Source organism: Sphaerodactylus townsendi, linkage group LG11, assembly GCF_021028975.2.
Source record: "Sphaerodactylus townsendi isolate TG3544 linkage group LG11, MPM_Stown_v2.3, whole genome shotgun sequence".
Lineage (NCBI taxonomy): Eukaryota > Metazoa > Chordata > Lepidosauria > Squamata > Sphaerodactylidae > Sphaerodactylus > Sphaerodactylus townsendi.
The window spans coordinates 5245849-5272049 of NC_059435.1; the positions used below are offsets into that span (position 1 = coordinate 5245849).

General features: G+C 45.9%; 1 protein-coding gene across 3 annotated transcripts in view; it reads left to right on the forward strand.

Annotated features, from left to right (window-relative positions):
• Nucleotides 1–25596, forward strand: part of INO80C (INO80 complex subunit C) — a 49670-nt gene extending 24074 nt beyond the window's left edge. The window contains exons 3-6 of one of the 3 annotated variants that reach the window (XR_007245790.1): nucleotides 7237–7348; nucleotides 13228–13295; nucleotides 23433–23617; nucleotides 23657–25596. Coding sequence is in view for 2 of the 3 variants with exons in the window: in XM_048511395.1 (XP_048367352.1) it covers nucleotides 7237–7348; nucleotides 13228–13295; nucleotides 23433–23564 (312 nt within the window). In the remaining variant the exon portion in view is untranslated. Of the gene's footprint in view, nucleotides 1–7236; nucleotides 7349–13227; nucleotides 13296–15201; nucleotides 15350–23432 lie in introns of those variants that run through there. The other 2 variants (XM_048511395.1, XM_048511396.1) reach the window with 2 other exon arrangements.
• The last annotated feature ends 605 nt before the right edge of the window (nucleotides 25597–26201 follow it).

Below are 26201 nucleotides of genomic sequence, written 5' to 3' on the forward strand. Positions count from 1 at the left end.
AGGGAGGCCATGTTCTCTTACAAGTCATACCATATCCCCGTGGTAGCGAACCTTTGGCACTCCAGATGTTATGGACTACAATTCCCATCAGCCCCTGCCAATTGGCCATGCTGGCAAGGGGCTGATGGGAATTGTGGTCCATAACATCTGGAGTGCCAAAGGTTCGCCACCACTGCCATATCCTAATGAGGTGATATAGAGAAATTGGGGGGGGGGGGCTTTCTGAGCCTGCAGGCGCTTTTGGAATTCTGACGCGGCACGTTCAGTGCAGCGACAAAATGGCTGCCATAAAATACCTGCCGCAGGAGGTGGAACCAGTCACAAAATGATTGCCAGAGCTTGACCTTGGTCACTCAGTGAAGATCCTTGTGCCGCCATTGTTGTGTGAAGATCTTTGTGCCCCCAAGGCAACATTTTAAAAAATCTGCGCAGCCAACCAACTCTTCAGTAGTCAATTGGTGGCAGGGGCTGATGGGAATTGTAGTCCATAACATCTGGAGTGCCAAAGGTTCGCCACCACGGTTCTAAGCACTCTCAGTCCTTTCTGCCTCAAGGAGCTGCTGCATCTTGGTGAACCTTCCTGAAATTTAAGATTAGGCATGGGAACTTACTCAGACTGGACTTTACAAGGAGCAGACCTGAATTCCTAGGTGATGACGTGGAGTTCATTCAAAAGTTCAGAACAATGGGACCCCCAGGGCTGAGTAGGGACAGAGAGTTCTTATCTCGGTACAGTGCATCTCTCCCTGCTGTTATCAAACGGTCCACATTTTGCATTGCACTTCTGCGTCCCGGCTTCCTTCTTTGAGACATCCCTCCTACCTTCTGGCTCATACCTCCATTCCAAGTAGTATCTGAACTTTTCACTCTTGAATGCTCATATCCCGCAAATCTCGTTGGTCTCTCAGATGCTGCCGGACTTCGATCCAGCTGTTCTCCTGCAAAAACAACATGGCTGCCATCTGAAATTAAGTTCTCAGGAGTCATTCTGGAGCTTTGGTGTGCTCTCTTACTCTGCTAGCATTCTGCAAGGGGGTGAAACTGTATATGTATTGGGAAAAGAGCTGACTCTCATAGAAAAATTTTGCCAATGGATTTGCCAATGTTTGCTACTGATCACTGAGTCCCCCCCTTCTAGCATGCTTTTGCTGTGGGGGGGGGAGGGTTCCCTGTCCCCCAGGAGCAACATAGAGAGCCTGTGTAGTGTAGTGTAGTGGCTGGAATGACAGGCTAGGACAGGGGTCTTCAAACTATGGCCCTCCAGATGTTCATGGACTACAATTCCCATCAGCCCCTGCCAGCATGGCCAAGTGGCAGGGCTGATGGGAATTGTAGTTCATGAGCATCTGGGGCGGGGCATAGTTTGAAGACCCCTGGGCTAGGATCTAGGTGACCCAGGTTCAATTCCGTGCTCTGCCATGAAAACCTGCCAGGTGGCCTTGGGCCAGTCACATACCCTTGGGCTAATATACCTCACAGGGTTGTTGTGAGAGTAAAGTGGAGGTAATGAGGTAAGCCCCTTTGAGTCCCCCCGGGGAGAAAAGTGGGTTATAAATGAAGTAGAATATACAAAAAAATGCAAGGATGTGTTGGGAGAGCAGAGGTGAAAAAGTCCTCTTCTTCTGGCCAAAATCCCTTTTGTCAGCAGAGAATCACCACTAGAGCCAAGCCAGAGATTTTGATTCATGTCACTGATTCTGTTGGCTTTTGTGTGTGTCTGCCTCTTTATAAGCTGCCCTGCTTATCCGTTGTTTCTGCACTGATATTGGCTTTTATTTTGCAGAGTTTGTTTTAGTGCTCAAAATTTTTACTTTTTTTTTTAATGCTGTGAATTTTTCAAATGAAAGGCAGGACCAAAATCTTGCAAGTAAATAAATGTAAGTAAAGGTCCATCATCCTGCATGGGACTACCCAGGCGCAGGCTGGCTGTCGAGAACTGACTACTAGACTCTCCCGGAAGCTTCAGAGCGCTTGGAGCACTCTCCCTGCCTTCTGTCTGGGGCCGGAAGCTGGCTGATTTCCCACCCAGACAGTCAGTCATATGATGCAGACAGGGAAACGGCTCCCCACACAGTTCTGTCTTTGCCATTGTGGAGACAGGACTGGCTCCAGTTGAGCACTTCATTTACCTCAGAGATCTTCTTTTCGTTTCGTTTCCTTCATCAAAATGACATTATTTGAACGTTCAAAGTGTGGAGCAAAGATGGATCTGAATGATGAGCATACTGAATGTCTTTTCTGCCTCAGTGAGACTCATGTCTCAGAGACATGCTCATCTTTCCATCATTTTAACCCAAAGGCAAGACACGATCATGCCTCTGGGCTTAAGGCACCATAATAATCAAGGCAGCTGTACAACAGGTACTGTCACAATATTACACCAATGCGTACTCCAGCTCTCTAGGTGAGTATCATTTCAACATTATCTTTCTATCACAAATATACCAAAAAAATGTCGCTGGTAATTACACCGTCAGGTATGGCTATAAAACTTCTAGATTAGGTTTTTATTTCGGCAGTCCTTTGTCAAGCCAATCTGAAATGTACAAATACAGGTGTCAATATATAAAAGTGTATCTAATCCTTTCATTTTCATATAATTAACAAAAACCCAAAGAAGCCTCCCATGAGCACTTACAATTGTTGTACAGAGTATTCTTTTTCCTTACTCCTCTAGGAGCACAACTGTTTTTTCTTACGCTATACGATGAGCATACTGCATGTCTTTTCTGCCTCAGTGCGACTCATGTCTCAGAGACATGCTCATCTTTCCATCATTTTAACCCAAAGGCGAGACACGATCGTGCCTCTGGGCTTAAGGCTGCATTGGGGGAAAGACCCCTCATTTTGGTAGACACTCCCCTGGAGAAATCTTTACAGTGGGCTTTTGTGCGCCTTCGGCCTTCACAGCACTAATGACTCCCTCTGATCCAACTTCTGATTTTGCTTTTGCGCCCAAACAGTGCAACTTCCAAGCCCTCTGTTAAAAAGGCGAAAGAGAAGGTGAAGAACCCTTCGCAGTCTAAGCCTTTGTGTCCTCGATGTTGAGCCTTGTTGCTGGTGCGTCTGCAGTCTGATTCTGTTCTGCCTCCTCTCGATGTTGATCCCCATTGTTCCCTCAACTCCCAGACTCTCCTGTTCAGGGGGGACAGTCTCCTCAGCATTGACTGTCCGGGCACCTGCCTAGAGCAGTGGTGGCGAGCCTATGGCACCGGTGCCAGAGGTGGCACTCAGAGCCCTTTCTGTGGGCACATGCAAACAGAGTCCCCCCCACCCCATATCTAAGCTGGCCTGGGCCGCTGGGCTCGATTATTAGCATTAAACCTAAGACCTAGTTTTGGAGAAGCAGTGTAGATAACCCTGATAAGCGCTGTTAAACCCCACTGATTTTCATGCAAAGAACTAAAGCGCAATCCTTTACCTGGGAGTAAGCTCAGTTGCTGGCAATGGGGCTTGCTTCTGAGTAAACCCTCCTAGGGTCGTGATTCACCCGTTGGAAGAGTTGCACAGTTGCTTCAAAGCAGAGCCACTGACTACCATGAAGCTTACTCCTGAATAACGCACGCCTTGGAGCCAATCGTTTTTTTCTAAACTAAAACCTTGATATTCAGGTTAAATTGCTGTGTTGGCACTTTGCGATAAATATGTGGGTTTTGGGTTGTAATTTGGGCACTCGGTCTCAAAAAGGTTCGCCATCACTGGCCTAGAGGAAGCCTTTGTCACAGACAAGGTCAGAGGCCCAGGCCCCTCTTGGCGTTGAAGCAGTTCTTGCTCCCCCCTCAGTGTCAAACGTCATCGTCTCCAGTGATTGAATCTGTTGTCAGAAAGAGTTCCAAGCTCCTCCGTCTGATCGTGACAAAATCGTCCTTGTGCTTCTTTGAGTGTAAGCCCCCATCAGCATCAGTGAGAGGACTCAGGGACGGTTGCAGTTTCTGCCTTGAAAAATCATGTTATTGGGAAAGCATCCACTCTTGAATCCTGTTCCTTCCTTTTGCTTTCTTCCACCCTCTGCTTTTGTAAACGGGCTCACGAGGCGTTCACAGTTCTCCACAGAATTCTCCACAGACTGTTAAGAACATAAGAACATAAGAACTAGCCTGCTGGATCAGACCAGAGTCCATCTAGTCCAGCTTTCTGCTACTCGCAGTGGCCCACCAGGTGCCTTTGGGAGCTCACATGCAGGAGGTGAAAGCAATGGCCTGCTGCTGCTGCTGCTGCTGCTGCTGCTCCTGAGCACCTGGTCTGCTAAGACATTTGCAATCTAAGATCAAGGAGGATCAAGATTAGTAGCCATAGATCGACTTCTCCTCCATCAATCTGTCCAAGCCCCTTTTAAAGCTATCCAGGTTAGTGGCCATCACCACCTCCTGTGGCAGCATATTCCAAACACCAATCACACGTTGCGTGAAGAAGTGTTTCCTTTTATTAGTCCTAATTCTTCCCCCCAGCATTTTCAATGGATGCCCCCTGGTTCTAGTATTGTGAGAAAGAGAGAAAAATTTCTCTCTGTCAACATTTTCTACCGCATGCATAATTTTATAGACTTCAATCATATCCCCCCTCAGACGTCTCCTCTCCAAACTAAAGAGTCCCAAACGCTGCAGCCTCTCCTCATAAGGAAGGTGCTCCAGTCCCTCAATCATCCTCGTTGCCCTTCTCTGCACTTTTTCTATCTCTTCGATATCCTTTTTGAGATGTGGCGACCACTCCGCACGGTCCCATCTCTCCCCCCTTCCCCCCCCCCCCCCCCCCCGGGTATGCTATCCAAAGATCTCGGGACTGCGGAAAATACTTCACAACTCGAGTAATTAAGAACATAAGAATTGTATTCAGTTCAAGCTGTAATACTGTTGCATGAGTTTGGAGATAAGGAGTTTGGAGTTTGAAGATAAGAAGGTAATAGCTGATAATTATTAAATGATAAAGATTACCTTTCTAGACCTGAGACTTTAAAAAAGAACACCTGGAAAGCAAGCCCCATTAAATGAAAAGTACGGCATGCTTTATATTGTTCAGCTCTTCAGGGATCCATATGAACTGCTCCAGAGGAATTGCTTTCATAAGCGAAATTCGTTATCACAACAGTGGCAAAGATTTCTTTTCCAAGCAGCTAGGAAAACTCAGGATTGTTCTTGGTAACCGTGCATTGTTGTGTTAGGATTCCGACGGTAGCCATGTTGGTCTGTTGTTGAACAGATACATTTGAGCCCAGGAGCCCCAACGAGACTTTGAGGGGCATGAACTTTATGAAGGCAAAGCTCCCCTCACCAGACTCCCAAAAGCTCATCGCCCAAAACATCTTGTCGGTCTGTACGGTTCTGTGTGTGTGCGCACGCCATCAAGTCACAACTGAACCATGGCAACCATGTAGGGCAGTGATGGCGAACCTATGGCACGGGTGCCAGAGGTGGCACTCAGAGCCCTCTCTGTGGGCACGCGCAAACAGAGCCCGCCCCCCCACACATACATCTAGGCTGACCTGGGCTGCTGGGCTTGATTATTAGCATTAAACCTAAGACCTTGTTTTGGGGAAGCTGTGTAGGTAACCCTGTTAAGTGCTGTTAAACCCCACTGATTTTCATGCGAAGAACTAAAACGCAATCCTTTACCTGGGAGTAAGCTCGGTTGCTGGCAATGGGGCTTGTTCTGAGTAAACCCTCCTAGGGTTGTGATTCATCCGTTGGAAGAGTTGCACAGTTGCTTCAAAGCAAAGCCACCAACTACCACCAAGCTTACTCCCGAGTAACGCACGCCTCAGAATCAACCATTTTATCTAAACTAAAACCTCAGTATTCAGATTAAATTGCCATGTTGGCACTTTACGATAAATAAGTGGGTTTGGGGTTGCAATTTGGGCACTCGGTCTTGAAAAGGTTTGCCATCACTGATGTAGGGTTTTCAAGGCAAGTGACATTTGGAGGTGGTTTCCCATTGCCTGCCTCTGAGAGGGCTGAGAGAGTTCTGAGAGAACTATGTTTGACCCAAAGTCAACCAGGAAGCTTCATGTGGAAGAGTGGGGAATCAAAACCCGGTTCTCCAGATTAGAGTAGCCGCTCTTAACCACTATGCTGGGTCTCCCTCGTGGGTTCTTTTGGACTCAAATCTAGTAGTTGTGTTAAGAGTTCTGTTTCAATCCTTTTTTAAGTACAGGAGAAAATATTTTGAGAACTTATTTTGCTGAGCATAATATTTCCCCCCAATATGTTTGCTTTGATCCAACTAGAAAGAATCTGCACAAAGACACAAATGTTTGCGTGGGTTCAGGGAACCAGATATATCAGTGGATGTTTCCCCCCTTGATTTAGCTGTTGTGTCTTATGTGTGTCAGCTTGAACTGAAAATTTTAAAAAATGGCAGCTGTTTGGGAAGTCTGTCAGTCTCTTTGAGTTCCTGGGCCCATGTTTTGCCCCCAGTAACCATTCCTACAGCTGTATGGAGCACTCTGTGTGACCTCAGATCTATGTCAAGTTCCATCCCTGCTTCCTCTAGTGGGTAGTCATGTATTAAAGGTAGTGAGCATCCTACACATTGCTGTGAGTTTGATGGTAGGAATTCAGGAGATTCTTGCAAAGTAATTAGGCAAGAAGAATCATTTGAGGAGGCTGTTTGGTAAGTCTGTCAGTCTTTAAGCAGCAGCTGGACAACCTTTGTATGGGATTCTCTAGGCTGGTCCTGCATTGAGCAGGGAGTTGGACTAGAAGATGGCCTCTCTGGCCCCTTCTAACTCTATGATTCTATGGGTTCTACAATAGCTGGGCTCAGGACCAAAGTGGGCAGAGGTGAGCTATAACTGGAGACTGCCTACCTGAGTGATGGTTTTTAGCAGTTGGCTCATCCTATGGACAGAACTGAGATTAGAAGCTAATTGGCTATGCACTGGATCTTATTATGGTAATGAAAGGCCCAAGCCCTGCATTTGGAAGGGCAGATCCTTGCGTCTGGTGGTCCCAGCAACCCTGGCCATGTGGAGTGTGTTTTCCACATCAGAAGTGCACAGCTTCCATTCATTCCACTAAGTTATGACAACAACAACCAAAATGTCTTCCTCTGTTGCATTCAAGAACCAAACAGCCACAGCCTTCATTGAAGTTAACGGTTGGGACATTTTTGGGATTGATACTGTACATAAAATAAAAATGCCAATTTGAATGCATTTGTTTGCAATCTCTCTCTCTCTCTCTCTCTCTCTCTCTCTCTCTCTCTCTCTCTCTCTCTCTCTCTCAAAAACTACTTTAGCACTCTGGCATTGGGGGAGCTGCAGCTGGAAAGAAAAATAGAACCTGGAAGAACCTGAAACAAATCCTCGCATCGGAAAGGGCATTGCCATGGCAACTGAACGATCCCAGTTGTAAGCTGCTTAGATGCTTTTCATGTATTTATAAATAACAACTTTCTCAAAAAGAGAGGGAGAGAGCGAGAGAACAGTTTTCTCTGGGAGAGGGATTGACGTGACCTGGCCTTGGTCAGTTTGGGATCAGGCAAATGACCCTTGCCATCAGAACATGCAGTGTAGGACTGGACACGGCAAGAAACGGGAAAGTGCATTCGAACTAGTCCTGAGTTACCTGGGACGTGTTCTTGTATAGATGTCTGGTTTGTTACATATTTGTAAACTTGCCTGTGCCTTAATCTGGATCACTGTGTGTTAATTCAGTGCCTTTTCTGTTCAGTGCCTAAAGGCAGAATTGCTTTTTTAAAAAAGATGCGAGACAAATTCACTGCAGAGAACAGTCTAAACAACTGATATCTGTGACAGCGCAATAGAACCTCCACGTGAAAAAGAAACATGCATGTTATAGGATCAGGTGATATTCAGAAGCATCGTGGCCAGCCTGTGAGTTCTCAGAAACATCTGGTTGGTGGCTGTTGGAAAAAGAGCAAGAGCCATCTTGTCTGGAAGTCTAGCAATGCACATTGTTAACCTGGAGGACCAGTTGGCAATTTAAAACGTATGAAGAGTCTTCAAATTAACTCTTCCGTTTTCCCACCTCAGCATACTCTGCCATGTCCTTGTGACAACAACACTTGCCGGTGGATTAGATGCTGAGCTGGTGCCCCATCACTGCACAGTTGTAGAATGTTTGCAAGACAATTTATTGTTAATCCATCTATGCCAGTTGTCCCAGCTTCTTGCAGCCACGGAACTCCACCCCCTGACCACCGATCTACCATATTTACTCAAAAGAAAGATGACCCTGAATGTGTAGGGGTGGCCAACCTATGGTGCTCCAGATGTTCATGGACTACAGTTCCCATCAGCCCCTACCATGCTGGCAGAGGCTGATGGAAATTGTAGTCCATGAACATCTGGAGCACCATAGGTTGGCCACCCCTAAAGTAAGGCAACCCCTGCCCTATCTTTAAAATAAAATCGCACACAATTTTTGCTTTTGAATCTGACGAAAGAAGCTTTCAAGACTCAAAGTTGCTGTTGTTGTAGTTGCTGGATATAACTCTTGAATTGCTGAGGATTCTGGAGCCTTTTCTCTAGGAGCGCTAAGGTCGGATCCCTACTCTGCTGTGAGAGCCCACTGGGTGACTTTGGCCCAGTCACACACGCTCACCCCAACCTATCCCACGGGGTGTGGTTCGGAGGATACAGTGAAGAAGCGGAGAATGGCGTCAGCTGCTTTGGGTCCTCACTGAGGAAAAAGGCAGAGTATAATGAAAATAAATAAGTAATAAATACAAATGTTCACTCTTGTGGCGGTGGCAGAAAGTTCCGCCAAGATGCAGCCTGACTTAAGTCAATTCAGTAGGGTTTTCAAGGCAAGAGACAAGCAGAGGTGGCTTGTCATTGCCTGCCTCTCAGAGGCGTTCCTCCCATTGGGCGAAGTGGGCAGTTGCCCAGGGCGCCCCCTTGTGGTGGGTGCCAAAAATCCAGGTTTGTTTGTGGGATTTTTTTGTATTTTCAGTGTTTTTTCTGTTTTTGGCCTGCAGGGGGTGTGGCTTTTAGGCTAGCAGCACCAAAATTTCAGGAATTTTTCAGGAGACTCTCCTGATGATATCACCCAAGTTTGGTGAGGTTTGGTTTAGGGAGTCCAAAGTTATGGACTCCCAACGGGAGTGCCCCATCCCCCATTGTTTCCAATGGGAGTTAATATGAGATGGGGGCTACACATTTGAGGGTCCATAACTTTGGACCCCCTGAACTAAAATTCACAAAACCTGGGTGGTATCATCAGTAGGGGCTCACAAAGATACTCTGAAATTTTGGTGCTGCTATCTTAATAATTGCACCCCTGACAGCAGGCACCCCCTAAATTTCCCCAGATTCTCCTTTTAAATCCACCCCTTCCTTCCAATGCTTGTTTTCTTTTTTCTTTTATTCTCTCAATGCCTAATAAAGGGTGGTGTTGTTGTTATTAAATCCACCTCCTTCAGCATGGATTTAAAGGGAGAATCTAAGGTCCCCAGTTTAAACAGTGAAAGTGATGCTGTTTCAAGGTGGGGGAGAATCCACCCCAAAACAGTATCACTTTCAATGTTGCTTTAACGTGGGACCCCAGATTCTCCCTTTAAGGTGGATTTAAAAGGAGAATCTGGGCTCCCTAGTTTAAACACCATTGAAAATGATGCTGTTTGGGGGTGGATTCCAGCATCACTTGTGGGGTTTTTTTTTAAAGCTGCACAGCCAATTGGAAGCTTTGTCAGACAAAAGCCTGACTGGGTCCCTCCCACTTCCTACAAACACTGGGCAGGCCCCAGGAGAGATGTCAGTGGGCACCCTGCTGCCCACAGGCATTACGTTGGGGGACCCCAGTCCAGATGGCTCCCAGTGTACAAAATAGTACTTTTAATTTTCAGATGGGCAATGTGGCCTATGCAACAGGGGGTGGCAGAGGAAGGGGGATGATAAGAACATAAGAACATAAGAACAAGCCACCTGGATCAGACCAGAGTCCATCTAGTCCAGCTCTCTGCTACTCGCAGTGGCCCACCAGGTGCCTTTGGGAGCTCACGTGCAGGATGTGAAAGCAAGGGCCTTCTGCTGCTGCTGCTCCCGAGCACCTGGACTGTTAAGGCATTTGCAATCTCAGATCAAGGAGGATCAAAGAATTGGTAGCCAAGGATTGACTTCTCCTCCATAAATCTGTCCAAGCCCCTTTTAAAGCTATCCAGGTTAGTGGCCATCACCACCTCCTGTGGCAGCATATTCCAAACACCAATCACATGTTGCGTGAAGAAGTGTTTCCTTTTATTAGTCCTAATTCTTCCCCCCAGCATTTTCAAGGGATGCCCCCTGGTTCTAGTATTGTGAGAAAGAGATTTATGAGACTTCAGATCTTTTGTCCGGAACTAAGTCTGCTGCTCAGTGCAATCCAGCTCCGTTGTTATCTTGCCTGCCGTGTGTTCATAGGGTATTGTAACTGACAACTTGCTGATGATGCTGTTTGTGTTGCCTCCTCTCTCTTCAAAAATAAGCCTTCGCGTGCCCCCCGAAAAGTGTAGTTAAAAGTCAAGTGGTTCAAAGATGTACAAACAGCTGCCCGAGACCATCACTCAGAAGACAGTAATGATGATTAAAAGGTGCTGATCTGCTAAACTGAAAATAGCTCCAGCCATAAAATCCATCCCAGAATCTTCTAAAGGGAAGGGGACCACACAAGCACAAGACAGATGTGTGGGTCTGAACGTGCGATGAAATGCAGGGGTCTCGAGCACCTGCCCCGTGCCTGTCGGCGTCTTTGCATGTGGGGCAGAGCTTTCCATCCCCTTATTTAAGCGTTCGTGCCATTTTCTGGGTCATTGACTAGCTTAAAGTGGTACATGCTTAAAAGATTTGTCTGATTGAAAAGATTACTCTTTGCATTTCCTTTTCCTGGATGATAGCGCATCCGTCTTGAGCTAACCTGCGAGAGGCAGGCACTGCTGGAAGCTGTTGTGTGCAGATATTACACAGCTGGATAGGGAGGAGAGGAGGAGAATAAGCATTTCTGCAGCAGTTGGGCCCTTTCTGCATTGCAGCGCATCTCCAATCCCTCCTGTGCTGCCGAGAAGCATTTTCAGTGCCAAAGCATACAGCACCTCGGGACCACTGGTGGTTCCCCGTAACTAGTTGTCTGTGATTGCAGCTAGAGAACATCGGTGGATGCTTTTTGCATTAATCTTTTTATTTATATTCTAGTTTGCTCCCCAGGAGAGGAGCTTCCAAACCTGGGGATTTAAGTGCAGATTGCCCAAGGCCCGAGCCCAGGAGTCTGCAACCTGCGGCTCTCCAGATGTTCATGGACTACAATTCCCATCATCCCCTGCCAGCATGGCCAATTGGTGGGATAGCATTTAACATGATGGAATAGAACAGTGGTGGCGAACCTTTGGCACTCCAGATGTTATGGACTACGATTCCCATCAGCCCCTGCCAGCATGGCCAATTGGTGGGATAGCATTTAACATGATGGAATAGAACAATGGTGGCAAACCTTTGGCACTCCAGATGTTATGGACTACGATTCCCATCAGCCCCTGCCAGCATGGCCAATTGGAGGGATAGCATTTAACATGATGGAATAGAACCGTGGTGGCAAACCTTTGGCACTCCAGATGTTATGGACTACGATTCCCATCAGCCTCTGCCAGCATGGCCAATTGGTGGGATAGCATTTAACATGATGGAATAGAACAGTGGTGGCGAACCTTTGGCACTCCAGATGTTATGGACTACGATTCCCATCAGACCCTGCCAGCATGGCCAATTGGACATGCTGGCAGGGGCTGATGGGAATTGTAGTTCATAACATCTGGAGTGCCAAAGGTTTGCCACCACTTGAATAAAATGTGCTTTCCATGAAGCTCTATAAGTAACCTTGAACATTCACATACTTTTCACAGATTCCCACCTCACAGCACTGTTGTGAAGGGAAAGTAGGGTGGATAAAAATCAATTTTTTTTAACAATTAAAAAAACGGAGTTTAAAAAATTTAACCTGGATTTTTTAAAAATAAAATGCTTTTAAAGGAAAAAAATCTATCTAAAGATAGTGGTTGTGGTGGGTTTTCCAGGCTGTGTGACCGTGGTCTGGTGGATCTTGTTCCTAACATTTCGCCTGCATCTGTGACTGGCATCTTCAGAGGTGTATCACAGAGGGAAGTCTGTTACACACTGTGTCCCTCTTCCCTCTAACAGACTTCCCTCTGTGATATATCTCTGAAGATGCCAGGCACAGATGTAGGCGAAATGTTAGGAACAAGATCCACCAGACCACGGCCACACAGCCCGGAAAACCCACCACATCCAGTTGAATCCGGCTGTGAAAGCTTTCAACAATACATATCTAAAGATAGTTTAAATAGTTTTCTGTTTGAGATATAGTCCAGAGTTCATTCATCATGAAATATGGATTAGTCTTTAATTATGCAGCATGAGACTGTATATTTTTGATATAATTGTAAAATTAATCCAAAAAGTTGTTATTCTAAAAATTAAACCTTCTGGTTGTAAATATCAAGATTATATCAGCACGAATGAGTCTATATGAATAAAATCATGATTTAAACTCAGTCTTACCTTCCTTATGAGGAAAGGCTGCAGCGTTTGGGACTCTTTAGTTTGGAGAGGAGACGTCTGAGGGGGGATATGATTGAAGTCTATAAAATTATGCATGGGGTAGAAAATGTTGACAGAGAGAAATTTTTCTCTCTTTCTCACAATACTAGAACCAGGGGGCATTCATTGAAAATGCTGGGGGGGGAAGAATTAGAACTTCAATAAAAGGAAACACTTCTTCAATGCCAGCGTGGTTGATTGGTGTTTGGAATATGCTGCCACAGGAGGTGGGTGGTGATGGCCACTAAACCTGGATAGCTTTAAAAGGGGCTTGGACAGATTTCTATGGAGGAGAAGCTTTTCAGGTTTATGGCTACCAAATCTTTGATGATCCCTACTTTGATCTGAGATTGCAAATGCCTTAACAGTCCAGGTGCTCAAAGGAGCAACAGCCACAGAAGGCCATTGCTTTCACATCCTACATGTGAACTCCCAAAGGCACCTGGTGGGCCACTGCGAGTAGCAGAGAGCTGGACTAGATGGACTCTGGTCTGATCCAGCTGGCTTGTTCTTATGTTCTTATGTTCTTATGATTTCAATCGATAGATTCTCATTTTCATATTTATCTACATTAAGAACTGCTCTTGGGACGTGATGGTGGTAAAGAAGCAGCCGTGCAGCTTTGGCTGGTCCCAACATTAAATGCCCTTTCCTCTGTTCTCTTTCTGGCATTCCTCCAGACTTCAGTATTGATGCTCCTCCTTCCTTTAAACCTGCCAAGAAATACTCTGATATTTCAGGACTTCCTGTAAGTATATTTTCCCCACTTTTGTCTTATTTTTCACAGCTTAGAGCCTTAATTATGTTCTTTCCGTGTGTGTGTGTTCGTGAGTGAGTGAGAGAGAGAGAGACTGTGTCTAGCTTCCATGAATATACCGTGTTTCCCCGAAAATAAGACAGTGTCTTATGTTAATTTTTGCTCCCAAAGATGCGCTATATCTTATTTTCAGGGGATGTCTTATTTTTCTGTGTTCTGTTCGTCGGGCATGCTTCCAAACAAAAACTTTGCTACGTCTTACTTTCGGGGGATACCTTATATTTCGCACTTCAGCAAAACCTCTACTACGTCTTATTTTCAGGGAAACAGGGTATCTGAAGGGTTGGTGGGGATTTTATCCAAATCCTTGTCTAGGATGAGATTCTTAGTTAGCTGCAGGTTTCAGTCACAAGCCGATTCTAAAACTTGAGTCACATTCACTGATGGAAGACTTTCTGAGCATTTCTTGTTAATTCTGTTCCCCAGGCACCCAGTTGCCCTGGGGGAACTTCACCAGCCTTCTTGCTAACAGGTACAGACAGGGACCAGCTCCCTTCTGGTCACAGAGTCCCAAAGGGTGAAGAAGAGTTTTGATTTATATCCCACTTTTCTTAGCCCGAAAACCAGACAGCACCCCAGTCTCAAAGCAGCTTACAAGCTCCTTCCCTTCCTTTCCCCACAACAGACACCTTGTGAAGTAGGCGGGACTGAGAGAGTTTGGAGAGAACTGTGACCAGCCCAAGGCAACCCAGCAAGAATGTGGGAGTGGGGAAACAACTCTAGTTTTCCAGATTTGAGTCTGCCACTCATGTGGAGGAGTGGGGAATCAAATCCAGTTTTCCAGATTGGAGTCCACCTTCTGTTAACCACTACACCACACTGAGGGGAGAACTAGATCTATGATGTAGATTCAGGCTCGGAGGGGCAGGACAGAGCTGGGAGAGAAGTCATCTGAGATGGTGGGATGTTTTCTTACCTTCCCTGTATGCCCCTACATCCCTAGACCACGTTTCCCCAACCTGGCACATTTTTGTTAGGGCTAAAGGGGAGAAGCATAAGCATAAGCATTTTATTGTCATTGTGCACGCACAACGAAATTTACAGCAGCATTCCTCGATGCACACAATTTCAGACTCATACCCCATCCTCACTTTCCCCTCCCTCCACCCATCCCTACACAGCCCCAAACACATCAACACGAAGCCGCGGAGTTCAGCATAGCCACAGCTCTAGAGTAGAAGCTGTCTCTAAGCCTCTTTGTCCTAGTTTTGATGGACCTGTATCGTCTGCCGGATGGTAACAGTTCAAAAAGAGAGTGTGCTGGATGAGACGGGTCCCTCAGAATATTTTGGGCTTTTTTTAGGCTTCGGGAATTATAGAGTTCTTCCAAGGAGGGGAGAGGGCAGCCGATAATCCTCTGTGCAGTAGTGATCCCCCTTTGGAGCGCCTTCCTATCTGCCACTGTGCAACTGGAGAACCATACACAGATGCAGTAGGTTAAGACGCTCTCTATAGCACAGCGGTAAAAGGACACCAGGAGTTTTCCATTCAGTTGTTGTTTCCTTAAAAGTCTCAGATAGTGCAGCCTTTGTGGAGTGGAGAGAAGTGGGAGTGGAGGAGAAGGAGGATTGACACGCCCCTCCCCTCCTCATGGTATTTCTGATGCAAATCCCTGTTCCTTTTTACACTGGAGATACCAGGGATTGAACCTCCGATCTTCTGCATGCCAGACAGATCCTTTGTGGCTCAGCCGCAGCCACTCCCCTCTTCTGTGAGGTGTGCTTTTAAATGGGCTGCATACCGTAATTCACTCCCCGTCAGGTTCGGTTTTTGCTAATCTTCTGGAAGATGGTTAATAACTGGGTGTTCAGTTGAGTATTTACCATGTTTTTTCCAGCTTCTTGGTGGATCATGAACAACAACTGATCCCCTCCATTGCATTCCTACGACGCAACCAGCATGCTGACGGATCAAGTGTTACCTTTAAAAGAAGCAAGCCTTTATTGGCATAGACAACAGTACAACAGTAATAAAAAACAGATTAAAAAGCATATACAATACAGGTTGAAGGAAATCTACTGGCGTTTAGTAATTTCCAGGAGAAAGTCTGCCACTATCGTACAGAGAGAAGGATCAGGGTTGTCCAACAAGTAGTGTAATCTAATTAAATCGGGGAGATGGGGTAAATGTAAAGGAGTAAGATTCACATACTTGGATCTGATTTCCTTGAATCTGAGACAGTGTAGTAATTGGTGGGCCAGAAATTCAACTGAGCCATTGTTACATGGGCACAATCTTTTAGCCTTTTCTTGCTTATTAAATCTGCCATGTAACAAGGCAGAAGGCATAACATTAAACCTGGCAAGCATTATGGCTCTTCTTTGAACAGGGTTTATTAAGCAATACAGTTACCTTTAAAAGGCAACCTCCTTTCCTGGGTTATTCTTTTCCATCCCAACTGCTTCCATGCCTCTTTCCTTCTCTATATTCTTGTGCAATGCTTGCATCTTCCTTTCTTTGACATCTGTAAGAATGGGAGAGTACTTCTGAATGCACCCTGCCATCATTCCCGAATGTTATTTGCACTCCTCTACTATTTCGACATAGAACTTTCCACAGAATGATGTCATAGCCTTTTTAGTCTTTCAGGTCATACAAATGGTGTAAGGCAAAAGCATGAGGTGAGATGAGGATACAAAACCATCCGTTGAAGTGTGATGGTACACAAAGGAAGCATAATTCTGAAGGGCTGTTGTACAGCTGTGAGTCTGAAGTTGTAATGAAAAACCAAACTGAGAGTTTGTCTGTTATTATTGTGCAAAGCTCCAGTTGAGCATTTGCTGCGCATATGTGGGGCAGGAGAAGAGCTAAGAATGCTGCTGCTCATGGCTTTGCTTTCTGCGTGATCTGTTGATGAGTGACGGTTATTTAATTATGTCATTTAATTATGTATTTCAATTTATGTCTGAGCAGCCTTTAGAGCCCTGTTGAAATATGAGGCAGGATGTGGAGGAGGAAGGGGCTGTCGAGTTATAGCCACCTCATGGAGTTTTCAAGGCAAGGCATGAATATGGGTGGTTTTTCCTGATTGCTAACCAGGGCTGATCTTGCCTAGCTTCCGAGATCTAGCCTGGGCCATCCAGGTCAGGGAAATAACTCCGCGCCATCAGGTCACAACTGACTTACGACGACCCCTAGTGAGGTTTTCAAGCTAAGAGGCTTTCAGAGGTGGTTTGCCATCGCCTGCCTCTGCATAGTGGCCTTGGCCTTCCTTGGTGGTCTCCCATATCCACATACCAACCACAGGGCCAACCCTGCTTAGCTTCTGTCAGGAGGCCTGTAGTTTGGGATTTTGTTTATGCTGCTGTTTCATTGCACTGGGGGGAGGATGGTAGGGGTTAACTGCATTTCTAACTGTCTTTCCACTGTTGCTGTAGAATGTGGAGTAGCACCAGGTGGTGTCCAAGGTCACTGCTTGCCCATCTTCTGTTATCTTCCTAACACTTACTTTTAGGCGGGCTTTCCCAGGCTGGGGTGGGGGGGGGGGGGCTACCAGTTGTTGTAACTAGTGGAGTTTGCACGGGCTTTTCTCAGTCTTGGCTTTGGCCAGGGAAGATCCTAAACCATTAAAGCTGCTGTTCTTCAACAAGAGTTTGTGTGTGTTTTTGGGATTCTGACAGCTTCCAAGATCTGAACCGATTGGGCTGGAAGGTCAGTGACGTTGAGAGATCTAGCTGGGGCTAACACTGCTTTGCTTCTGAGATCTGCTGAGATTAGGTCATCCTGGGCCATCTAGGTGAATAGACTGTTTGAAACCAATGCAGTTGTTGTTGGGCTCTATGAGGCAAACAGACTTCTGGCTGCCCTCAGTTGGACTCTATTGGGTTGGACCCTGGGGGTCCATTCTGGCACTGGTGGCTCCTGCATCGGGGAAGGCAGGGCCATCAGCAGCGCCAATCCACAGGAAGAAGAAGAAGAGTTTGGATTTATATCCCCCCTTTCTCTCCTGCAGGAGACTCAAAGGGGCTTACAATCTCCTTGCCCTTCCCCCCTCACAACAAACACCCTGTGAGGTGAGTGGGGCTGAGAGAGCTCCAAGAAGCTGTGACTAGCCCAAGGTCACCCAGCTGGCGTGTGTGGGAGTGCCCAGGCTAATCTGAATTCCCCAGGTAAGCCTCCACAGCTCAGGCGGCAGAGCTGGGAATCAAACCCGGTTCCTCCAGATTAGATGCACAGGCTCTTAACCTCCTACACCACTGCTGCTCCCGTCTTTCACCTTTTTTCCACCCCAGGGAATTCTGAGTTTGCCGTGCGATGTGACCTAAAGGTGCTGTTTGTTATAAGCTGCACAGAGCATCTTTTCTTGCATTTGGTTTTCAATTTCTGGAAGCGGGATTTTGTTTCGGGGTTTTTGAATCTATCTCGGAGCACTTCCTACAGAAGACTTCGGGCAGAAGATACCTCTTGCTTTTTCGGGTTGCCAATGATCCTGCAGAAAAATATTCCATCCCTTTATCTTTAGCCTAATGTTTTGAAATGGGTGGCTGAGATAAATAACATCTCCTGGTAAACATCGTCCCATCGAGGCCTCTATTAAGCGGGCAGGATATTTTTCCCCCCTCCAGGTTGTGCTGGAACCCTACTTGCCTCTGATAAGGACTCTCAACACTGGCTGTTCCGTTAAGATAACTGAAGTGGCCTTTTATGTAACCGAGCAAGAATTCTTACAAAAAGAAGCTCTGCATTTAATCTTGTGGTTTCTTCTTAATGGGAAAATGCAAGAGCAAAATTGGAGTGCAGTGGTGGGATTCAGCCGGTTCGCACCACTTGGGCAGAACCGGTTGTTAGAATGGTGCTTGTAAACAATCAGTTGTTAAATTATTTGAATTCCCACCACCGGAACCGGTTGTTAAATTACTTTAATCCCACCACAATTATAGTGGTCTTTAAAAAAAAAACTTAAATGATTTTATTCCACCTTTCTCCTCAGTGAAGACCAAAAGTACGTTATAATGCAGTCTATGTGGGGATGTCCTTGAGAAACATTTGCAAATGTCCGTTGGTGCAGAATGCTACTGCCCGGATGTTGACCGGTATGTGGCAGAGGGACCCTATTCAGTCTTGGCCCATCTACATTGGCTCCCAGTTTGTTTCCGGGCAGAATTCAAGGTGCTGGTCTTGACCTTCGAAGCCCTATGTCAGTGGTGGCGAACCTAAGGCACGGGTGCCAGAGGTGGCACTCAGAGCCCTCTCTGTGGGCACGCGTGCACAGAGCTCGTCATGTGATAATAGTGCAATTATTTCAGGGAGATTATTACACTAAACCTAAGACCTAGTTTTAGAGAAGCAGTGTAGGTAACCCTGTTAAGCGCTGTTAAACCCTACTGATTTTCATGGGAAGAACTAAAGCATGACCTGGGAGTAAGCTTGGTTGCTGACAATGGGACTTGCTTCTGAGTAAACCCTCCTAGGATCGTGATTTACCCGTTCGAAGCGTTGCACAGTTGCTTCAAAGCAAAGCCACCGACTACCACCAAGCTTACTCCCAAGTAACATGCGCCTTGGAGTCAACCATTTTTTCTATACTAAAACCTCAGTATTCAGGTTAAATTGCCATGTTGGCACTTTGCGATAAATAAGTGGGTTTTGGGTCGCAGTTTGGGCACTCGGTCGTGAAAAGGTTCGCCATCACTGCCCTATGTGGTTTGGGACCAAATACCTGAAGGACTGCCTACTCGGTTATGAACTTGCCCAACTACTGAAGTCACCTTTGTAGGTACAGCCAACAGGGGTGGGAGGCCAAAGCTCAGCCTAGAACTCATGCAGCTGGCAGACATGTTCCCAAGAATTCCCCTCTCCTGTTATCAAATGCTGCTGTTCTCCGTGGTATAGGCTGTTGCACAGGAAGGGGTCTTGATGTAGCCTGATCTGGTCAGATTTTGGGAGCAAAGCAAGGCTGCTGCTTGGAAGGGAAACCACCAAAGAAGACTCTACAAGTCAGTGGCAAACTGCATCTCACCTGCCTTGATAGCCCCTTGCTCGGGGCCACAGCGTCTCCAAGGGCGTGAGCTAACCTCCACAGGACAGAGGAAGCACTTCACAAGTAGGCTGGGATGGATTCTGTCCGGGATCTTTTTTTGCGTGATAAATTCTTTTTAGAAAAATCAATGATGGGGCCATCGTTGGTGATGGAAAGTGCACTCAAATCACAGTCACCTAACTGCGGCCCTGTACGGGTTTTGTTTTTGATATCATATATAAGATGCGACAATTTTAGAAGACTGAAGAAAAGTAATGACACATAGGAATCAGGACAACTTAATTGGTAGATAAAACTGTAAAGCAAAATATAAGTATAATTATCTTTGATTAAAGCCATCTCCGTAAACATAATCACACTGTGTGCAAACACTGTAGGGTTTTCAAGGCGAGAGACAGCCAGAGGTGGTTTGCCTTTGCCTGCCTCTGTAGAGCAGCAGCCCCGGTGTCCAGACCCTGTGGTGGCCTGTTGGCACTTCCGCTCTTCCCTGGTTCTTGTCATGAGACTTTGGGATAGGATCGGGTGCAGTTGGCAATGTGGGAACCCCTGACTTGTTCTCTTTTGCTTTCTGCGTGCTGGACTCTTCTCACCCTCTGGCTCCTGGCTTTATTTCCTGGGAGCAGCAGTGGCATAGGAGGTTAAGAGCTCGTGTATCTAATCTGGAGGAACCGGGTTTGATTCCCAGCTCTGCCGCCTGAGCTGTGGAGGCTTATCTGGGGAATTCAGATTAGCCTGTGCACTCCCACACACGGCAGCTGGGTGACCTTGGGCTAGTCACAGCTTCTTGGAGCTCTCTCAGCCCCACCTACCTCACAGGGTGTTTGTTGGCCGGGGGGGGGGAAAGCAAAACAATCAGCAAGGAGTCCTTGCAGGAGAGGAAGGGGGGATATGAATCCAAACTCTTCTTCTTCTTATCTTTGGTCTGGCCTTGAAGACTCTGCACTGCTTTGGAAGGGGGCTAGTGATCTCACCTGGCTGGGATCCCAAGGGAGGGGGTTAGAGGCATACTCTGGGGAGGGAATGTTAATTAAGAACTGGTGTATTGTGACTCCGTTCCAGCAAAAGCTTGATTGATGTTCACTTTAACCCAGTAAAGGACAAAAAGCCTCCAACTGGAGTGCAGTAACGACAGACTGTTTACTTATGTTTCATTACAATCTTAAATGGAAATGTACCCAAGTTTACAAGTCCAGTGGAACCTCGGTTTTCGAGGGTCATCCGTCCGAAAAGAATCGATGAAAACCGAAACCGATGAAAACTGAGGCAAACTTTTCCATAGGAATCAATGTAAATCCAATTAATCCGTTCTAGGCACTCCAAAAAAACATACCAAATACACATTTTTGGTGAATAAACATAGTGTTTAATGCTGAAAACAGTCACAAACAATAATACTAGGACCAGCTTCAGAGCCAGTGGACCAATGTCGCACCAGAAAGCTGTCCCAAGAGGTCTTGTTTCTGACGCCTCTTTAAGATTTGTCTGAAATGGGGCAGGACATTGTCATTAAACAAGTTGCAGACACGGCCTGCAACAGCTTTGTCCGGGTGATTTTGCTCCACAAACCCCTGCACCTTACTGCAAATCGATGAAAACCAAGACAAATCGATGAAAACCAAGACAAATTTTTTACTGAAAAAATCGATGAAAACCAAAACCGATGAAAACCGAAGGCAATGGAATGTATGTAACAAACTAGCCATCTATACAAGAATAAGCTAGCTGGACATCTAGACTCAATGCCGACTTTGTAATGAAACTTCAAGGCTCATTCTGTAAAAATGATAACAAAAATGCAGATAAATAGAAAAGTCCACAAGGAACACCCCCCCAGCCCAAAATTGAAAATGTTTATACCTGCAAATGGAATGGTACTAAGAAACACAACTTGTTACAATGAAATAGGGTACTATACAAAAAACAAACCGTATATAGGGTTTACAATCCACAAAGAGGAGAGAGGGAGAATAGCCAGGTTCAATCATTTCCTAATTACAAAAATGGTCAACAGTCAATTGACTGATTCAGACCGGAGGGCTGGAGACTTAATTTTGTCAGCATTGAGCTATAGCCTTGTGGTGCAACTTTGTCCTGTGCTACCTTGTGGTTGTGTACCACCCCTTTTGCTCATTATGGTGGTGTAGGAGGTTAAGAGCTCATGTATCTAATCTGGAGGAACCGGGTTTGATTCTCCGCTCTGCCACCTGAGCTGTGGAGGCTTATCTGGGGAATTCAGATTAGCCTGTGCACTCCCACACACGCCAGCTGGGTGACCTTGGGCTAGTCACAGCTTCTCGCAGCTCTCTCAGCCCCACCCACCTCACAGGGTGTTTGTTGTGAGGGGGGAAGGGCAAGGAGATTGTCAGCCACTTTGAGTCTCCTGCAGGAGAGAAAGGGGATATAAATCCAAACTCCTCCTCCTCTTCTTCTTCTCCTTCTTCTCCTTCTTCTTCTTCTTCTTTACTTTAACCTGTGAATGAACCTATTTCTGAAGTATGGAGTCTGGTTATTGCAGGGGACGACAGATTTGGATTCCTGGACCTCCTCGAAGGTCTCCCATCCAAGCAAGAGCTGACCTTGCTTAGCTTCCCAGATCTGATGAGATCAGGTTAGCCTGGGACATCCAGGTCAGACCAGCCCCCCATCCCAAAATAAAATTCAATCCCAACAGTTTTTGTACAGACCATTTGCCCTTGGTAGACTTTTCTTGCAATTCAAAAGGAGGGCCACCAGCCTAAGCATGCAACAGTTATTTTATTCAACGGTTGTTTGGTGGCGGTGGCAGGTGGGGGGGGGGGGCGGGGGGGGGGATAATCAAATACTGAAACCTCAGCCTTTGTGTAAAAGTGAATCTGCCTTGTTGCTACAGCAACCCTTAATGATAATTACATATACTTTGAATATTACAGTCTGTAGCCTTTACCCTGCTTTTACAGAAGAGGAGAGCCTTCCCCTGATTGTAGTGCGGAGCTATTTCATATAGCTTATTGGATAATTGGGAGAGAAAATCTCAAGTATAATTTATTTAACCATCTCTGTATGGTAATTACTGTTGCTTCCAGTGTGTAGCAATGCTTTATCCCCTAGATTGAAACCATGCGACTTCTGGAAAAGTTGTTGAGGCCATCTGGCTTTAAAAGAGCATGAGCCGAGGGCGTGGAGGAGGGCGGGGCTGTCAACGGCTGAACGGCTGAATGGAAATGCCGGATTTGTATACAAAGGGCCATTTGACCCCAGATGGGGATAGAAGAGTCATCAGTAGAGGACTCATCATCACCCACCTCCAGTGTTATTGTAAAATGTAGATAAAATTAGCCAGAAGATCATTTCACTAATAAAAGATATATCCTGCAAAATGCTGCTATTTCAGGTTTTCTTTTCCAAGCCAGATCGGCGTCTAACAAATTGGTAGCCTCCGATTTTGAAGTTTGATTTCTGTCTCCAAAACTGAAGGTTGGAACCGCTTCTTCTGTTTCTCACATTCACAATGTTTGTCCCCAAGCATCTGGTGTCCAAAGATGGATCATTCCCAAGGAGCAGCAGTGGCGTAGGAGGTTAAGAGCTCGTGTATCTAATCTGGAGGAACCGGGTTTGATTCCCAGCTCTGCCGCCTGAGCTGTGGAGGCTTATCTGGGGAATTCAGATTAGCCTGTACACTCCCACACACGCCAGCTGGGTGACCTTGGGCTAGTCACAGCTTCTCGGAGCTCTCTCAGTCCCACCTACCTCACAGGGTGTTTGTTGTGAGGGGGGAAGGGAAAGGAGATTGTGAGCCCCTTTGAGTCTCCTGCAGGAGAGAAAGGGGGGATATAAATCCAACCTCTTCTTCTTTTTTTAGTTATTGAAACCAATCAATAGAATGCTTGAAGTTATTTTAGCAACTCTTGTAACACTTTAAAAATTAGAAATAGTTTTATTATCATGAATCATGATGGAAAAAGCAAAAAAAAACAAGGAAGAGAATGCTCACCCAGGTACCCTGAAATCATCTTTGTGTGGGGAATCTGTGAAATGCTAATTTTTATAAGCTTGCCAAGTAATCTGTTTGAGGACTCCTCCATTGAAATGTTTGTCTTCTTCCCTTTTAGGCCAGCTACACAGATCCACAAAGCAAGCTGAGGTTCAGCACTATTGAGGAGTTTGCCTATATTCGGATGCTCCCATCAGATGTTGTCGCTGGCTACCTCACTTTGAGAAAAGCGCCAGCTGTAGTTCCTTGAGAAGCAGGACACTTTGACACTTGTTTGGAAACGCAGATCGCAAGAAGGAATCTTTTGATTGTAGAAGGTGATTGGGGGGGGGGGGGTTGACCTGTAATAGATTAACATTCCAGTGACTGATTTCACTTTGTTGTAAATATTTACCTGCTTCTGTGAAGCTGAACATACTGAATGAAAAGCCCTCAGCATTTGGCATTTGACTAACGGGGTTTAGAGGAAAGTCAAGAGCAGCTTGAACACAAAGGATGGTTTCTAAGTCAAACTTGCGTAAAGAATCTGCACTGGTTTTCAAAGAATTGTGTGCTGTGAGCTTTTATGTCTGTAAAACAATGCCAAACATTTGATTAAAAAAACCGCAGTGTTCTCCCTCTGAGATTCCAGAGCTGGATAACAAAACAAGGTAGAGCAACTGTAACTATTAACCATCAGCTAAAACAGTTCTTAGATATTACCTTCATTGTATACTGTGATCTCAATTTAACTTATTTAGGCACGTACATTTAAAATTTCATTTTGTTGTGCAAATGGCCTATAACTGGCCAAACCCAAAACTGTTTGACATATAATCATGGCCTTCAAAGTTATTTTCACCTAGGTTGGTTTATTACACTATTCTTTTAAATTTAAGGTTGGTGTCCACTTTGGTCCATTGTTGCTGGTCCCTCGATAGCAACATTCACAATCTAAATCTTTGCATGCAGGCTAAATTCGGCAGGAGTCCCCAACAGGATGCTTGTAGGTACCAGGATGCCCGTTGACGCCTTCCCTGGAATATGCCAAATGCTTTTAGAAAGTGGGTGGGACTAGACAGGGCTTGTGCCCAGCAAGGCTTCTGATTGGCTACTGGAAATTTGATTGGCTGTTCAGGCTTTTAAAAACAATCCCTAGGCAGTCTTCATTGTCTGACTGATGGGAAACCGCAACATCCATTTTTTGGTTGGCTCTGCTTCCTGTTTTGTCGGTGGCGCCCACCTCCCTGTATCAGAATTCCAAAAGTGTCTGCAGGCTCAGAAAGGTGCAGGGCCCCCAGAGTAGGGATAGGTCCCTTTGCGGGGTGAGGGTGTCCTTCCTCTAAATCGGAAAATAAAAAGGTTCTGCCGAAATGCCATGTGGTTTTTGCTGTCCTTGGGGCTGTGGTGGAGATAAAAGACTAATGCTGTCTTTTTTGACAATCTGTCATGGGCCTGATCTACCCTCTGGAAAAGAAAGGAGTGATCCACGAAGCAAATCCAGCAATTTCCAGACTGCTTGCCTGGCTAAAAATTCCAACCATCTGCTATAGCCATGGGACAGAGAAGCACTTCGCGGTCCAGGACTTATGGAAAGTAGGCATGGTTGACTATCAGCCTTTCTGAGACACAACTGCTACTACAGGAAAGCAGGAAGAAGTCCTTGTGACAAATCGTAAAACTTGCTAATAAGACTCAGGAGTGCCGCCTAAAGTTTGGGACCCAAGATTACATTACAGGAAAGGGATTCAGTTCCATTCCATATTGGGCCATCCTGGTAGACTTGATCCCTTTTGGACCAAGGAAGATCCTGTTCAGATCGGAGCATCTATTTGTCACCATTTTGTCACCATTACCAGGTGCTTGATGGAGGTGGGACTGTATTGGACAGGGCTCTGATTGGTAAAAGGAGCCTCTGACATCAGAGGTGGGGGATTGGAGAAATCCACTGGTCATTCTTAGAAAGGAGACTGACTTGGGTCTGACTCTGTTTAGCATAAACATTTGGATGTTTGGGATTTTCCTTTGTCTTCACTAGAAACTGGGTCCACAGGAAGTTGGGTAGAGGTTAAGGATTCCTTTGACTTTTTGTTACCTCAAGGAATTCTGCACATGCTCTGATGGACCAGCTGCAGTTTAGGTAGCATGTTTAGTTCAATTGCATTGCTTTACATTTGAATATCCATGTGTTGTTGTTACGGTGTGCTTTTCCCTGTACTTTGTTTTGCTTCTTTCCACTCCTTTCTGAATCCAGCCACACTTTCCTTTCCTTCTCCCCCTTTTACAATAAAGCCTTTTATGAAGTCTTTTGTGTCCTCACTTAATACAGTCTGTTTCCCTGGGATATTTCTTTTAATTTCTTCTCCATGTGCTAGATTGCAGGGGTGTTAGCAAGTTGGCTGTAAGTTATTATATTGCTGCTGTTGTTGCTGTGATACTGTGCTGGAAGAGTGCCTTCTTTGCAGGTCAGTCTAGAAATCCTCAATAAACCTTGAGTGGTAGCCGCTTTAAAGGGGGATTAGACAGATTCGTGGAGAACTGGTCTATCAGAGACTACTAGTCATGATGTCTGAAGGGAACCTCCAAGTGCAGAGGCAGTCAACCTCTGAATCCCATTGCCAGGAAGCAACACTGGGGGGAGGCATCAGTCTCTATGCCCTATTGCAGAGGTCTTCAAACTATGGCCCTCCAGATGTTCAGGAACTACAATTCCCATCAACCTCTGCCAGCATGGCCAAGTAGCAGGGCTGATGGGAATTGTAGTTCCTGAACATCTGGAGGGCCATAGTTTGAAGACCCCTGCCCTATTGTTAGACCTCCAGAGGAACTGGTTGTCCCTGTATGAGACAGGATGCTGGACCAAATGGACCGCTGTGATCCAGTTGGGCTCTTCATACGTTCTTAGTCG